Below are 16,804 nucleotides of genomic sequence, written 5' to 3'. Positions count from 1 at the left end.
CATATGCACCCTCGTGACTTGACAATTTACAGCTGCAAATGTACATGGTCGATGCAGCTGAGAAACAGGCCAGAGCCCTGTGCCCCAGGGTCACTCTTTTACTGCTATCCCAAACAACCTGTTAGGCAGGAAAGGGGGGCGTCAATTCAGAAACTTTAAACGCTCCTTAAATTCCAGTGAGCTTTCCTCCCCGGGTGATGTTTACTGATAGTACAGCAGCGTGGAATTTCTTTTTTCCATGTTTGTCGTCTGTGAGCGGTGATAAGTCCCAGGCGCACCTGTCACGGTCCTCAGAGCAGCGGTGAGGTTTGGTGCCTGTTGTTTGATACTGAAGGGCCCCCCAAAGACCATGAGCCCCCGCGCACTCTTACTCCTCTCCTTGGTGCCCCTGGTCCTGGTCCAGCTGCCTGCCCTGAGGTTTTCTCTGACCCTTGACCCCGAGGGTAGAGTTCTCCTGCGGTGGGACTTCAACAAGACCACCGAGAAGATCACCTTTGAACTTCAAGTGAAGACCACTGGGTGGATCGGATTCGGCCTGAGCCCCAGCGGGGGCATGACGGGGGCAGACATCGTGATTGGTGGAGTGTCACCAGCATCAAATCCAACCACTTATTTTGCAGTAAGTGCTCTAAAGATTGTGGGGGGGGGGTTGGGTTATTTAAAGTGTGGTTTTGTTGCACCAAATGTTCATATTAAACAGCAGCGGAGCATCCCCTTTTGAAACGTGTGCTCCTGGGCAGAGGACAGCCATTCACAGAGAGTGCAGAGTATAAAGAAGAGGAGCAGGTGGAGGGGAGGGATGATGCAGCTGTGAGGCCATGAGGAGGGGGAAAGGGGCACTGGATCCAAATGTGACCACTTAAGGAAAGATGAAAACAGATTGAGCGAATTCATTTTCCATCCACCCAGTTTAGAAGCATTTTCAAAAGTGTTTTTCAGGGGGAGCATCGGGTCAAACATGACACTTCCCGATTTCACATAATTTCTGCCTTGCTTTTCTAGCTAAAACTGTTTCTGAGGCAAAAATACCTTTATTCCATTTTCAATGCATGTGTAGAAAAAACGTTCACCATCATGGTCTCTTTACGTAGAAAAAATCTTTTCATGGATTACAATTTGCTTTTAAAATCCCCTTGGAATTTACATATAATATATAAATAAAGGCTCATGTTTACTCACACTATGCAGTGGTTTTCAGTCGCAAAAGCGATGCAAATCGAGGGCAGAATGTTGTGATGGATTGATTCACTTTCCAATTCAAATCATGGTTTGTTTTGGAAAGTTGCATAAATTAGCGCTAAGTACTGCTAGTGCGCTATATTGCACCACATTGGGTCCCGGAGAACCACACTCAGTACATAGTTGAATTAATGTCAATGCATTTGGATTATTACAAATCCCTAAACCTGGCATCCAGGGACATCTTGGTGATTGGAAACAAACCTACATTGTTCTTCTTAATGCCAAATACATAAACTGCACTAAGAAAAAGACTAACAAAAAATTGTTTATTTTAGTGGGCTCGCCCTGTTGCTTAGAATATCTAAAACAATTACACAGAATATAATTCAAACAGCACACATGCCTGTTGTGTACCACAAGAATAAAATGAACATTTAAGCCATGGTCAAAATGTTATCTAAAACATAACACCCTGAAACCTACTTTCATGCACTAATCTACGAGAGCATATTAATGTTAATGTTAATGTTATTGTTAACTGGTATTTTTATAGTGCCTAATCACCGGCATGGAGTAGTATAACTTGGATGTAGAGTTTCTTAAGGGGAATCAGGGCGCTGCATACCTGTTTACAGCAATGCGCTGTGGTTGTGAAACCTCAGGGAGGTCCTATGCACTGTGAAGGGTAAACACACACATTGCATCAGCCCCTCTCCTCCCACACTTGGTAGCTTAATATCAGCTTTCAGTAGAAAGCGCAATACAGCAGCATCTCTGGCAGTCAATATCTCTTCTGGCAGCATCTCGCATGATAATCTGGGGTAAAGGACCTCTCCTGACAAGTGGTTAAGTGGCAGTCCTTTTAAGCCATTTCTTACCTGAGATGGATTTTTTTAACATCACCTTAGGAATGTGTAGTATAACCAATGAGCATCAAGATGCGAGTATAAGATGCATTCTTATAAACAAATGTGGTGAAAATATGAGAATTCAGACAGGTTTGGCTATTTTTCTTTGTGACCTTGAAATAGAGATAAGACGGCACGTGTTCCAGATGAACGTCACATCAGGAGACATTTTACACAAATTGTGCATTTTCATTGTTTTCTCCAGGCTCACCTTTTAAAACGTGAGTCGAGTTCAAACAATGAAAATGCTCTGTAGTATGACGCCTGTGCTGTCCCCAGGGCAGCCAAGAACTCATGCTTCCCCCAGGGCCGCGCATCCAGGAGAAAAATGGAGCGACTGCTTCAAAACCGTTCCATGTTTTCACAGTGCAGTGGCAACCTGCCTGCACTTTGAATGGGGATTAAAGATCTCCAGGCAAGTGGGTGCAGTCAGTGACTGAAAATTGGTGTGGGAGCACACTGCCTCACCTCCCAGCAGGGTGGCCCCTAAGCATCATGGTAGATGCAGTCCGACAAGCGAGTACACTTGCAGAGTCTTTAGAGTGTTTCACCAGGTGGGTGCAGATTAGTGCTGGCCATCTCTGGACACGTGTTTCTAGATTATTATCTGTCATCAGCAGAGATTAGGCATTATTTGGGGTTGCTGAGCAGGCTGCCATATCCTTGGAACGTAGTGTCTCTCCAGGCGCGCAGGTGCCTCTCCATGAGCTCGTCAGCCCACAGCGGCTAGAGGGAGCCTTTAAGTAGAAAATTGGTGTGGGAGCACACTGCTTCACCTCCCAGCAGTGTCGCCCCTAAGCATCATGGTAGATGCAGTCCGACAAGCGAGTACACTTGCAGAGTCTTTAGAGTGTTTCACCAGGTGACTGTATTGCCTGTGGTTCCTGTACCTCAAGAATCACCCCTGCCTCGCACTCCTTTCAATTTTCCTTAATCAGTAACAAGAGTCATTTAAATGCTTTCATTCCTTTTTATTTTCAAATTTTCTTGTTTTTATATATTCATAATTTCTTCCTTTTGTAATATTCTCATCATATTACATATTAATCATTTTTTGACTTCCCAATGCATTTCAAGCAATACTGCCCTTCTTCAGGGGATTATCTTTGTCTGCAAGGTCAACATAATAGGTATTAAGCGACAGGAACATCATTTTGATATTTATAGTGTGTTACACAAAACTAACAGTAAAACAATACATTTATCACAATAACATATCTATAACCGTGAAACCAACATTGGTGTGGTGTTTGAAACTGTTAAGTGGTTTGTAACCTTATCACCCGTTTTAAGAATGCAGAGAAGGTCTTAAAACGGGTGATAAGGTTACAAACCACTTAACAGTTTCAAACACCACACCAATGTTGGTTTCACGGTTATAGATATGTTATTGTGATAAATGTATTGTTTTACTGTTAGTTTTGTGTAACACACTATAAATATCAAAATGATGTTCCTGTCGCTTAATACCTATTATGTTGACCTTGCAGACAAAGATAATCCCCTGAAGAAGGGCAGTATTGCTTGAAATGCATTGGGAAGTCAAAAAATGATTAATATGTAATATGATGAGAATATTACAAAAGGAAGAAATTATGAATATATAAAAACAAGAAAATTTGAAAATAAAAAGGAATGAAAGCATTTAAATGACTCTTGTTACTGATTAAGGAAAATTGAAAGGAGTGCGAGGCAGGGGTGATTCTTGAGGTACAGGAACCACAGGCAATACATGTTACCCATTACCCTATTGCTCAGTAGGGTTACCTACCTGCGCACCACGGAAAGTATCAAAACCCAGTGAAAATTTCAAATATACCATCTAACTAACTTGAGTGCTGAATCTAACTCCAATTGGCTCTAATCACCAGGTGACTGAACATGCCTGCAAGGGGATGTCTGGGTGGTCCATAGGACCCCTTTTACCCCCTTCAGAGAGCTGTTATCAGGGGGTGCACTAGCAGTGCGCCACCTTTTAGATGGTGCACTGTGAGGTCTCCTGCTGAGAGCTTCTTTGTCTCTGTGCCTGTAATACAGAGCAGGTGCAGAGGCTCAGGGATTCCCTCATTTGTATGGGGCACACACCCATGAAAATGAAGGAACACCCTCTGAAGATAGCGCTGGCGCTTTATGTGTGCCTGCCCTATTGATATTACAGAAGGGGGCTGCACCAGAGTCTGCAGCCCCTTCTGTAATACCAAAGTGCCCAGAGGGCATGCAAAGCAGGCACAAATGCCCATTGCATCCCCGGGCTACTTTTATAATACCGCCTTTGGGGCTGTATTATGCATTCTGAGCATTTTCATTGATTGCGCATGCTGCAGCTTTTAAAACGTGCGCCTGGTGCAATCAAGAAAAATGCACCATATTAGGGTGAATGTGCTGGCACAAGGGCGGTTGTGAATTTGAGCTCCCCTGGTGGCCGTGCTTTTATGTGAAAAACAGGGCAGCTGTTTTGAAGCCGCTCCATGATTTCCCAGTGTGTGCAGTGAGTGACTGCACCCGCCTACAAGGGGATGTAAGGGGGTCCACTATCAATATGCTTCCTGAGAGCTCATTTACCTCTGCACCCCCGTCTGTAATTCAGCATGGGTGCAGAGGCATAGGGATTCCCTCATTTGCATGGGCCATGCCCCCCCCTGCAAATAAGGAACACCCTCTTGATGAAGCGCTGGCTCTATATGTGTGCCAGTGCTGTTTGTATTACAGAAAGGGCCAAACAAGCATCAGCGACCACTTCTGTCATACCAAAGTGCCCCTTGGGTGCCCAAAGCAGGCGCAAATGCTGTTGCGCCCACTGGGCACTTCTATAATATGGTCCCAGATGTCTTATTGATGCCTATGTCTGAGTGACTTGACACTTTCACAGGTTCTTGGAAAAATAAGGACAGAAAACATCTGCCTCAAAGGCAAACATGTTGATGATTTTGTAAACATAGATAAAATGTAGTCTCAGCCCACTTAGGATGGAGTCAGAACTTATAGTCTTTGCATCAGGAGGAACTTGCTGCCTCCCTTAATGAGGTGCTCCCCCGTGCTTGATTTCAAAGAGGTTGTAATTGGTAGATCATCTGTCTGAGGTATATTTAAACCTATGCCTGTAGGAATAAATGAGGGAAATATAGCAACAACTTAAATGTTATATTAATGTAGATATGATGCCATGTAACTGTTATTTTTTATATGTTAAGATTTGTGCCTGTGATTTTATATTATAAAGTTACATTCCCATGAAATACTGTGATTTTATATTGTGGTACATTAATGGATTTCTATGAAGATTACTGTATGAAGTTTATTTGAAATGTTTTGGGTAAGTTTACACTTTGTAGAAAGTTTACTACTTTCAGTACTCTGAGTGCAAACCTATTACAAAAATTTAAGTAACATGTCTCTTCCCCCATAGTAATTCAGCTTTTATATTCTTTTGTGGGTAGATGATGTACCTCCCTAAACCACTTCATGGCCCTCCTTAAACCCTCTTACCCCTAACAAACCCTTTAGTAGTAGGTCTGCCCCCACTTACACCTACAGAGACTTCACTGTGGGGGTGGAAAAGTCTGCACTTTAAGGCAAAACTTACACTTAAACTTACACTTTAAGGTACGTTTTATAGTTTTGTGGCAGTGTGTTAATGTAGTGTAGTGAAAAGAAGCAACCCAAATGCTCACTTGGAGGTGTCCTGACCCGGTCACTTTTTTATTTTTATTGGGCTTTTATAAACAATAAAAAAGTACATCTCTAGAGAATTTCCAGTATATCCTCTTACAATACGCAGCTGTCTTTAGGCATTAACTATACTATAGATTATCAGCAGCAGTTACAGTGTCATTGTTGGTTCAATACATTTCTTGGTCAAAGCAAGAAGCATACATAGGAGTATATTTAACAGATAAACAATTCTGCAACTGTGTAATGATCCAACCCATTAGCATTTAAATAATAATAATCCACATTTGTAAAGCACACAATCACCTGTAAGGGTCTCTATGCGCTGGGGGCCGTCGGGAAGATTAAACAAGCTATTGCCCAGAGTCACATGGTGCTGGGCTAATCTGCCGCCGATGCCGGGGATTGAACCGTGATCCCAAGATTCCGGAGTCAGTCGCCCTAGCCGCGGCGCCACACCTCTCCCAGCATTGGTAGGGATTTTTAAAAGACCCTGATCGCCTTATGTTAAGGGTTTGCCTTTTTTTAAGTGGGGTTGTGGCATGTGACTCTATGCTGTGTGAGTGTAACCTTTGTGTTACTCTTCAGCAGACATGCTGCCATATTATGAAGGTGGGCGTCCTACTCCTCTGCTTTGGTAAATGTTGCAAAAACCTCCAGCCACTGTGCATCTAGTGGCTCCCGGCACTGTGATAGCCTCCTCCATCTAGAGGGCTGCCACTCAGCTGTTTCCTAACTTTCCACCCCTTTCTTCCAGCTTAAGTGTGGTGGGCCCTCCGGAACATCCAATAAATCTCCATGTCTCTACCAGCTTCACAAAGGGCTAGATCTACAGATCAATTATTCTGCTATCCTCATTGTTTGTCAAACAGGCATATCTCAGCTGTGTGCATGTTGCATGTCCTGCCTGTTGAGAGTCCTTTCCAGCTCAGATGTGTCCTGTAGTCAGAAATGGGTAGTCACCAGACAGTTCCATACCATATGTGAGTGGCTCTGTGACGGTATGTATCCTTGTGTGTATGGGTGTGTGAGTGGCTGTATGGGTGTATAAGTGGCTTAGTAAGTAGCTATGTGGGTTACAACAGCCCCAACAGCGCTGGGATGCCTGGCTTCACCTTAGGTGTGCCCAGGAGTGGACATTTCACAGGGAAAAGCCAGGAAGGGTTCAACAGCGGTATGCGTTACAGCGCCAGGACACCCCTGTTGGGGTATAAGTGCGCTTTACAAATTCAAATTCTTCTTCTTCTTCTTCTTAGTGAGATGCTGTGTGTGTGACTGTATTAGTGAGTGGGTGTGTCAGTGGATGCATGGGGGTGTATGTGACGTTGTAAGTGGCTCTAACAGTGGTTAAGTGGGTGTGAAGTGACTGGGTGAGTGAGTGAGTTTCTGAATGGCTGTATGAGTAAGTGACTGGGTGTGTAAGTGGCTGTATGGGTGATATACCTATTTATCTATCTATCTATCTAACTATCTAACTATCTATCTATCTATCTATCTATCTATCTATCTATCTATCTATCTATCTATCATCAATATTCATATATGTGGTTCCATCATACAACCCCAGCCCATGGATGACATATCAAACGTGTTGTTCAATGCAGCATCTTCTTAGATTCAGGTCTGTGGGGGGGAAGGTCAGTGACATTCAATCCCAGTCAATGTTCTAACACATGGAGCCTTCAGCCAATCTATGTGTACACCCCAGTACTAGTGACTGTTATCACCTGTATCATTTTTTGGCCATTACAATGTTTGATATTTTGATGAAACAGTGGCAGCTTCCACGCCGCTTCTTCTTGAATCTATAAATCATCTGAGGGGGAAATACAGATACTTGGTCAATAATTAAGGTGGGGAAAAGTTACCTCTAATATATAATTTCAAAGCTTCTCTAATGAATATGATGTCAAAATTGGCATATACTCACTTTCATGTAGGGCACAGACAACAAGCTCTTGAATCTGGCACAAAACAACCACTTACTTTGCTGAGGGGCCCCCCGCAACTCGTGGTTCTCCAGCACTGCGGGGGCTGTGGGGACCTTGTTCACACCACTGACCCGACTGGTTTAAAGAGCCTAATAGCTAAAACAATGAAGCTGAAAGAAAAAAACACCCCTTGTTTGTATCATTTTCTAATGGAAGAATTAAAGGACTTGTTAGCCATGGTAGGGACCCAAGACATGTATACAGAAGTGGCATACATCCTAGTGAAGGTAGACTACATGTTCAAGGATGCCAATTCCTTCAAATACTCAATTGTTGTGAATTTTGTGTACAAACAGACACGTGGAAACCATAGCATTAAACCTTATATTTTTAATGATATTTGAGGAAGACTACTAGCAAAATCTGACTAAACTAAACGAACCCCACAAGATTCCACTAAATTATGTTTGTTATCTCTGGATCTTTAATAAACATGACCAGGAGTGAAAAACACTCAGGAAAATAATCATATGACAAGTTCAGTTAAGTGAGTAAATTACAATCTCAAACTTCTTTAACCGCTCCCCTGCTGGTGAAGGAACCGCTCCGTCATCAGACACGGCCGCGCTGTGCTGATGACGGAGCGGTTCCGTCATGGCATGCTTGGAGCACTTGCGCGTGTTGTAAATAGAGGGGTTCGACCCATGTGGTCAGTGGGACCTGGGTAATAAGTTGAGGTATATGAAGGGGTCCCAGACCAAACACACAACAATTACTTAATTTTCACCTAATTATTTAGATAGAATCAAAACAAAAGTAGTGGTGGACAGTGTTTTTATTTTCACTGCACCAAAAAACATACATTGGTTATGCATTCGCTAGTATAGTACACAAAATTCAAGTGCGCCCACAGAGAAAGGGGGAAGGGAGTGCAAGGGAAGGGGTGTATTTCAATTAGTTAACATCACTAATCAAAAAATCATTAAGCACAAATCCACAAGTGAAACCATCATTATCATTGATCCATATGTAGGAGATCAAGAAAAAACACATGTTAAACAGAACATTTTACATGAGACAGAGACTCCCGTGATGATTATTATTATCAATCTTGGGTTAAGGAGTTCGTATGAGTAGATGATGGTCTACGTTTCGACCCAAAGGTGTAGGACAATGGATCCTTACTCGCGGGTCTTCATCAGGACGTGGGGAGGGGGTGAAGGAAGAGGTGGGGCTGAGTCCTAGGTGTAAAGATGGAGATATACGCTCGTTACTTGAAATTGTCTCAAAAGAGTCCCGACACAATTAGATTAAAAAAGGCCCGAAGGCCAGTTAAATCAAGATATTAAAGTATCAAAAAGGAGTTAAAAAGGAGGGTAGATAAACTGAGGACAGAACAATGAATTGTTTGAGTTACCTGACAAGGCAGGTAGAAAAAACAGGTAGAAAAACGGCCACAGGCCCGATGGGCGTGTTGCGTCTCCAGGCGGGGCCCAGTCCAGGTTACTATTAGTAGTGTCTGAAAAAGCATAATGAAAAGAATTTGGTACTGTAGCACCAAACACAAAAGGTAACCCGTTACAGAGCTGATGGAGGGCAGTGGCATCAAAAGCCTACCTTATTAATAATAAGGTGTGGAGCACTTGCGCGGCAGCGATTCCGCACCTGCGCTGAACGTTCTTAAGAGCGGGAGGGGCCGTGACGGAACCGCTCCGTCATAAGCACAGCGCAACCGCCCCCTTAGCGCTGCGGCGGAATTGCCGCCGCATCGAAGGGGTTAATACTGCTTACAGGTGTTTTTATTATTATTATAATTATAATTATAATTATTAATATTATTATTAATAATATTAATATTATCACTATTGTTTTTGTATCACTGGTTCCACCAGCAGTCATAAAATGGTTCGCTCCTATTGAAGTCTCACTCTCTTTACTTACCATGGTCTGTTAAGCAGATTCCCTGTATATATTGGGATAAGAGGATTGTCAACAAGTCTGGTAAAACTGAAAATCTGTAGATGGTAATTACATTGCATTGGTCCAAGTGGGTGAAGGCCTCCCTCTTGTCATCTTTTCAGTCTGTGGAGTGCAGACTGTGAGAAGAGAGTGTTTTTTACCTTGTGTGGATGGCTGCCATGAAGCTTTTAGGTCATTCATGGAACTAATTCCTGTTTGCCAGCGATAGATGTAGGAATTTGTCATTAATTGTTTAAATAATATTGCTATTGCACCTAGTGGCTGTCAGATTGAAACTGCCTGCAGCTTGCCACTTGTACTCCTAAATAAAGGCTTGCCACCTTGGTCCTGTGTTGGAGTGCTGCTCAATCTTTGGGGTCAGGCAAAGGAGCGTACATTTTTGGCGGGAGTCCAGCCATCGAGCGGCACCACCCTGTGATAAGAGGGGAGCACAAGGCAGAATATATGCCTACGCCGTCGCTTTGGAGCACAGACCGGGGATTAAAGTGAACGCTGTTGGCGGTGGCCCATCTGTGGGCTTGAAAATGACAGAACATTAGTGCACCATCAGTGGTTGGATATGCCGGGACCATAAGTTCCATGATGCCATGGGACATTTGACTCGCCCATCTGAGGACATTATATAGGCATATTGGGACAGGAACCGGAGCACACCTGCAACCGCGATTGCCTCTGAGGAAGAGGAACACACCTTCGAAACGCATCAGGCAGGTCGCGTTTGTGGCTGTCAGATTGAAACTGCCTGCAGCTTGCCACTTTTACTCCTAAATAAAGACTTGCTGCCTTTATCCTGTGTTGGAGTGCTGCTCAATCTTTGTGGTCAGGCAAAGGAGCGTACATGTTTAAATATAAAAGGTATGCCTGGTAGAGGCATGAATTGTATTCTCAAAGAACCACAACATAATATCTCTGTATGTCAGGATAATCTGCGAATTTTGTTTTGTTTCAGGACTACCATGGTATTGGTGAAGTTCCTCCGGTGCAGGATATGGTTCAAAACTACCAACTTGAGTTTTTGTCCGAAAATGAAGGACTTACAACCATGAGGTTCAGCCGCAAGTTCAAAACATGCGATCCCTTCGATGTTGATGTCACAGTAAGTGGTTATTATATGAGTGTGGGATGGTTCCTAAGTCATATAAGCGCATGTGATGTAATGAAGAATCCAAAAAGTGTCTTCCATGTTCAGCCTTACTGTTCCCTAGCATAGTGCTTAGGTGTGATGACCACTATGGAGTGAGATAGCAGTTTCCTGGCAATCTAATTCTTCATGATGGTGATCTAGTGGTTATATGTAATACAGATAACCATTATAAAGGATATCAATAGGAACGTGGAGCAATGATGGGTGAAAATATACCTCTGCAAAGTATAAACATGAGCAATGCTTAATTTATTCCCGCGTCCCACCCCAACCCCCCACCAGACACTCAAGGAAAATTTTGTAAAAGGTTGAACTAATGAGCAGTAACCTTTTCTACCTTCCCCCTTTGTAGGAGAACACCCAGCGCATCATCGCCGCATACGGGAATTCTGACACGATTCACTACCATGGATCCAGTCAACGTTTCATGGCATCCGTCCAGTTGCTGTCAGGAGCACCAGTCTCAGGACCAGATCCAGAGCCGTCCTACACCTATGACATTAAAATGTCCAATGTGAGCATTATATTTAAAGTTTAATAACGAATATCCAATTATTTGTATGAAACTGTAATTCCTGATCATTTGGACTCTGGACATTGTTATGTTACGTTATGTTATAAAGAGATTTATATCGCGCACTGCTACTCAAGAGTGTCCTGGCGTGTGGGAAACAGTAACATGGGAAGCGGCAAGGGCTAAATGGATTGTTAAAACAGATGAGTTTTTAGGTGCTTTTTGAAGATGGACAGTTCCTTAGTGTGCCGAAGGTCATCTGGTAGAGCATTCCACATTAAACATTGGTTTTTAAAGGCATCTGAACAGACTCTCCTGACTTGGCACTGCTTCTATAACACAGCAAAAGGACATGATTTAAAAGTTTTCTGTCCCAAGTGGTAAGAAAAATGGTAGTTAAAGTTACTCACTGGGCTATGTAACAGTAAAAGGTGCTTGCAAGTATTTTGCAAAAATAAATAAAGTATGTTTGTTGCCTCAGGCAAATTATAAAGTTGCTGCTGAAGCACTCCCCTTCCTTCCTCTCACGTAAAGGCAGTTTTCAGCTCTTGTGCTACCCTTAAGTATTTGTCTTTTTCTGATAAGGACAGTGGTACGTTTTGAGCCTGTTATTTCTTTCAACTTCTAAGTCCTTTCTTTGTTTGGCTGTATTTATTTACATTAGGAGCTCTAGTATTCATTCAGCTATAGTTCTCATAATGTGTTCGCTGTTACTATTGTATCTCCTTCAGCAATTATAAGCTGTGGTAAATATATTTTGTTGGAAGTAATATCTGATGCAAAACAAACAACAAGACAACCTGGAGCAGGAAATGGTGGATGAGAAGGGTAATACCCTTGTGCAACCATCAACAGGTGGTGGGGATTGTAGCAGCTGGGTAATGATGTGAGAGAGGAGGTATGCAGGGTGCTGGGAGTGTAACAATGCAAAATGTGATTGTGGGTGGTTCCACGTTACAATATTGATAACAAAAATATAGTCTGCCAACAATTTCCCAGTCTATTATTTACAAAACAATTGCCTAATTGACTGTAAATATTTAATATTAACTCAAAGGGGGGCGATATTTTAGTAAACAATATTTAGGATACAATATTGTTTCAAATGATATTCAGGCTGAGATATTCTCCTACCATACTGACTCCAGGACAAGCAGCAGTGGAGACTTTAGGGTTGGTGCACAACTAGTAATAACTTTGTTCTGGGTGAGTGTGTGGCTCCCACCAGAGATATGGGACCAACTGCTTCTTGCCACTAGTTACGCTGTTGGCCTGAACAGCCTCTTGTGGCTAACTGGCTGTAGCTTCAGTTTCCCACTGCTGCAAAAGGTCTCAGACTTTGCTTCCCATTTTCTCTTTCTTGAGGAGCTTCATTCTGTTGCAGTTTGAAAAATAACAAAGAGCTGCACATCTCTCATTAAGAATGTATGGGAGGCTAGGAATGAGACAAGTAGGGGCCTCACTCTCCCTAAATATAATCTTTTAAAATGGAATTCCTGGTCCCAACCAAGTCAAGATTCCTTGTTTAAACTGAATGGAACTTTACCAGATGTTCATTTCTAATCACTGAACATTACTACAGGTCCCACTCTCAATGTCTGAACATTATTATAGGGTCAACAGGACTATTCTCATATCTGAACATTACTACAGGCTCATCTGTCATATCTGAATATAACTACAGATTCAACTCATGTCCAAACATTGCTACACGTTCAACTCTCGTGTATAAACATAACTACATGTTCAACTATGATGTCTGAATATTTCTAGATGTTCAGTTCTCATGGCTGAGAATTTCTACTTGTTCAACTCTCAAGTCTGAGAATTACTAAGTGGTCAACTCACTTGTATGAATATTACTATAGGTTCAACTCTCTTGTATAAATATTACTATAGGTTCAACTCTCATATCCGAACATAACATGGGGCCAGATGTAGGAGCCCTAATACCGGTCGGTAACGGCCGAATTCGGCCGTTACCGACCGGTATTTGGGTTTTCAGATGTAGGGGCCATTATTTTACAGAATTGGTAAATTTACCGATTCGGTAAATTTACCGATTCTGTAAAATACCGAATCGGTAATTTTACCGATTCGGTAAATCCAAATGTAGGTGACACTCCTGAGAGTGCCACAGGCCCTTAAGAGTCGGTATTTTACCACACAATCCTATTGTGTGGGAAAATACCGAATTCAGGTGTGCATGCACATCTGTGCATGCACACTGTGCAATGTGACACACAGACATGCCCTTAGGGCATGTATGTGTGCCACATGTCACACATGCCTGAACTTGGGGTGCTAGAGGGTGTCAAAGTGACACCCCCGGCACCCTTGCAGGATTCGGTATTTACCGATTCGGTAAATGCCGATTCGGTATTGCCCATTGATTCCTAGGGGCTTCAAGGCCCATAGGAATCAATGGGCAATACCGAATCGGTATTTACCGATTCGGTAAATACCGAATATTACCGATTCGGTAATTCAAAATTTAAAATCACCTACATCTCCCTCCTTCATATTTACCGATTCATAAATACCGAATCGGTAAAATTCAGTATTTTTGAGTCGGTAAATTGAAGTTACCTACATCTGGCCCTAAATGTTCAACTCTTATGTCTGAACATTACTACAGAGCCAACTTTCATGTTTGACACAACAAAAAGGGTCAATCTCTTCAGGGCTGGAAAACGAAATTTGAACTAGGACTCACCTTTTACAGAGGGAGAAAAAAATGGTGCCAATCTCGCCTCAAGGGTCTCTAAGGCCCTCCAGTGCTGGCAGAAGTTCTTGGGATTTGAAGAATGCCAAGGCAGCAGGGAATGTTGCTGTTGAGGTTAAATGAGTTAATATTACGTGTCTGCAAATAATTGTGCCCCAGCTCTGAATTCCCAATAGCCACAGCAAACATCAACCCACAAATCACAAACTACAGATGTCTAGAGTGCCTATTCACAAACTGCATGTTGTAGTATGTTTAGTAGTACTACAATAATACCACTAAATTAATACAAAATGTTATTCACAAACCAACATATGTAAAACTCCACCTCCACCTTTCCTATCTTTTACAGAGGAAGATACTCACATATAATTTTACTACTTTATAGTAAATTTTGGAGGGACCAGAAGGGGTGGTTGACAAATGGGGTGTACTTTCTGAAAATAAGTGGAGTTTAGGGAAGTGTAAGAAGGGTTAACGGAGGACTAAGGAGGTTTTATGGAGGGACATGCACCCACCTACCTATAGTAAGCTCATTCCTATCTACAAACTCCACCTCTAAAAGTATTACAGAAAAAAACGACCCAAAACAGTAGTATGCTCAGAATTGGAGTATGTCCAGCACCTCACATGGCCAACCACTAGTACTCCAACACCTTCCTATAGAAAATAATGACGGCAGAAACTTTAAATAAAATCTCACTATAAAAATGTTAAATAATTTTTTTTTTTAACAATTTCTTTCTAAATAGATTGACATGACAGGTGAAATGCTTCTGTGCAAATAGTGCAGGAGAAGAGAAGGAGACATTAGGTAGGGTCAGTAATCTGTAAGAAAATGTTATCTACACCTTCAGACCTCCATGGATACTTTCAACGATTCATGAGACCGCTGCATAAGTTCAAGAAAGTCTTCTATGTGTCAATAGTATAGCTCTGAAGTCTAGATAACAGGGAGGAAGGTTGCATTTTAGCCAGTCGCAAGAAGGCTCTGCTGCTTAGGTTTTCATATGAGGTTAAACACAGGGGGCCTCATTTATGAGAAATGACGCATCGCTGCGTGAAAGCAGTGATGCGTCACTTCTCAGTGCGAACTCCTTGCGACATACCTGATGCGTAATTTTCAATGTATGACGCATCATGTTGCAAGGAGTTACAGATACGTCAGTATTTCTGATGTATCTGTAAGTGCAAAAGTGCAAAAGTGACGCATTGCTGGAGTGTGCCACAAAAGTGACGCAACTTCAGCAATGCGTCCTTTCACATCGGGCAAGCCCCAGGTGAAAGGGCCCGCGTCAGTCTTACGCCTGCTGTGAGGTAGGCTCAAGATTTGGACGCAACGGTGTCCTAGAAGTGACGCAGTAAAATCTCGTAGATTTCACTGCGTCACCTCTACGAGGCTTTTTGCGGGGGAGCGCCCCCCCTGCATACATTATACCGGACGCAGGTATAATGTAGCGCAGGGGTTTACAAATTGACGCATCTAAGCTTAGATGCATCACTTTGTAAATGGTGCGAAACAGGAGGCATGTTTTACGCCGCTGATGCGTCACAAAAAGTGACGCATCGAAAGTGCAAAACTGATGCAAAGGGAGTGCAAAATTCACAAACTTTTAATTTAAGTAATATGTGTTATTTGTCTGAAAACTTTGTGAAGATGCAAGTATTTTGCTGAACACCATTGGCAAACACGCAATTTGAAAATTGCACATTTACAAATTGCAAAAGACACACAAGCAGAAATAAATGTCTTGTTCAACAAGAAAATGTCTCTGATGGAGACCATTCTACTAAAACCTGTTTCTGAGGGGAAAATCATGCAGAACACAAAATAGTTACAATTGTCTAGGAAATCAAGGATGCTTCACAGGCAAAAAACTACTTTGTAAATTGGGTGGAATGTAGTATCTGCTATTGACAGTATTTCAGCTTAAATGCTGCAACCGAGTCAACATCAGGATCGATGTGTATTGTTTGGATTGTTGTTGGCACAATGCTGTTAAACTGGTTTACTACATTGTGCTAAATTGAATTAGAAGCTAAGGACCTCATTGAAAGAGGGCATAATGCCTGTTACCTGCCCATCGGAATTGTCTGGCCACTTGTAAAGAGGTCCAAAATAGAGACCTGCTGGGATCATCAAGGTGTGCAAGGGGGTTTTCTATTAGAAGTTTGGATGCCTCTTTTTTTTTTAGCAGATATGGAATTTGCCTCAGGTTAGAGGAACATGTTGGGGGTTTGGAGTTATGTCAGCCTGAGAGACTGGAACAGAAACTGATGAATTGTTCCTATACATTGTAGCAAGTGCTTGCTTTGTAAAAGAAAAATTGCCAGGGATTGATGTTATGATCAGAAGGCCACTACCAGAGCTACAACTGGTCAGGGGGGGGGGGGGGGGTTCACATAGCAAGGCTGAATAGTCTTGATTCCACCTCATGCATCTATAATCCGCCACCAGACATTTCCAGTCTCTTCATTTCACTCTTGCAGGTTCTTTTTCATCCCCGATTTCTCTCTTTATTAATGTTTTCCCTTCTTTCACTACCTCCTTCTTTCCTTCGTTCTAGATTTTGTGTTTTTCTTTATCTTGCACTGGATCAAAGTCTGTTGAAGTAAAATAATTGCTGGTCCCCAAAAATGAGTGCAACCAATGGCTAATATTTAGCACTATTTGCAAGAGATATTGGGAGTTAGTGGAGATATTAGATTAGTTTGTATGGTTGGGAGCCAACATTTAGCACTATTTGTAGG

At 42.4% G+C, this 16,804-nt stretch overlaps 1 protein-coding gene across 1 annotated transcript in view; it reads left to right on the top strand.

Annotated features, from left to right (window-relative positions):
* Nucleotides 1–349: 349 nt before the first annotated feature.
* The window catches only part of LOC144767802 (putative DBH-like monooxygenase protein 2), a 169,779-nt gene continuing 153,324 nt past the window's right edge, over nucleotides 350–16,804 (top strand). The window contains exons 1-3 of the mRNA XM_078651180.1: nucleotides 350–619; nucleotides 10,620–10,766; nucleotides 11,167–11,328. Coding sequence (XP_078507306.1) covers nucleotides 350–619; nucleotides 10,620–10,766; nucleotides 11,167–11,328 — 579 coding nt within the window. The remainder of the gene's footprint in view (nucleotides 620–10,619; nucleotides 10,767–11,166; nucleotides 11,329–16,804) is intronic.

This window comes from Lissotriton helveticus, chromosome 7 (assembly GCF_964261635.1).
Source record: "Lissotriton helveticus chromosome 7, aLisHel1.1, whole genome shotgun sequence".
Lineage (NCBI taxonomy): Eukaryota > Metazoa > Chordata > Amphibia > Caudata > Salamandridae > Lissotriton > Lissotriton helveticus.
This window is presented reverse-complemented; position numbering and strand designations above follow the sequence as displayed.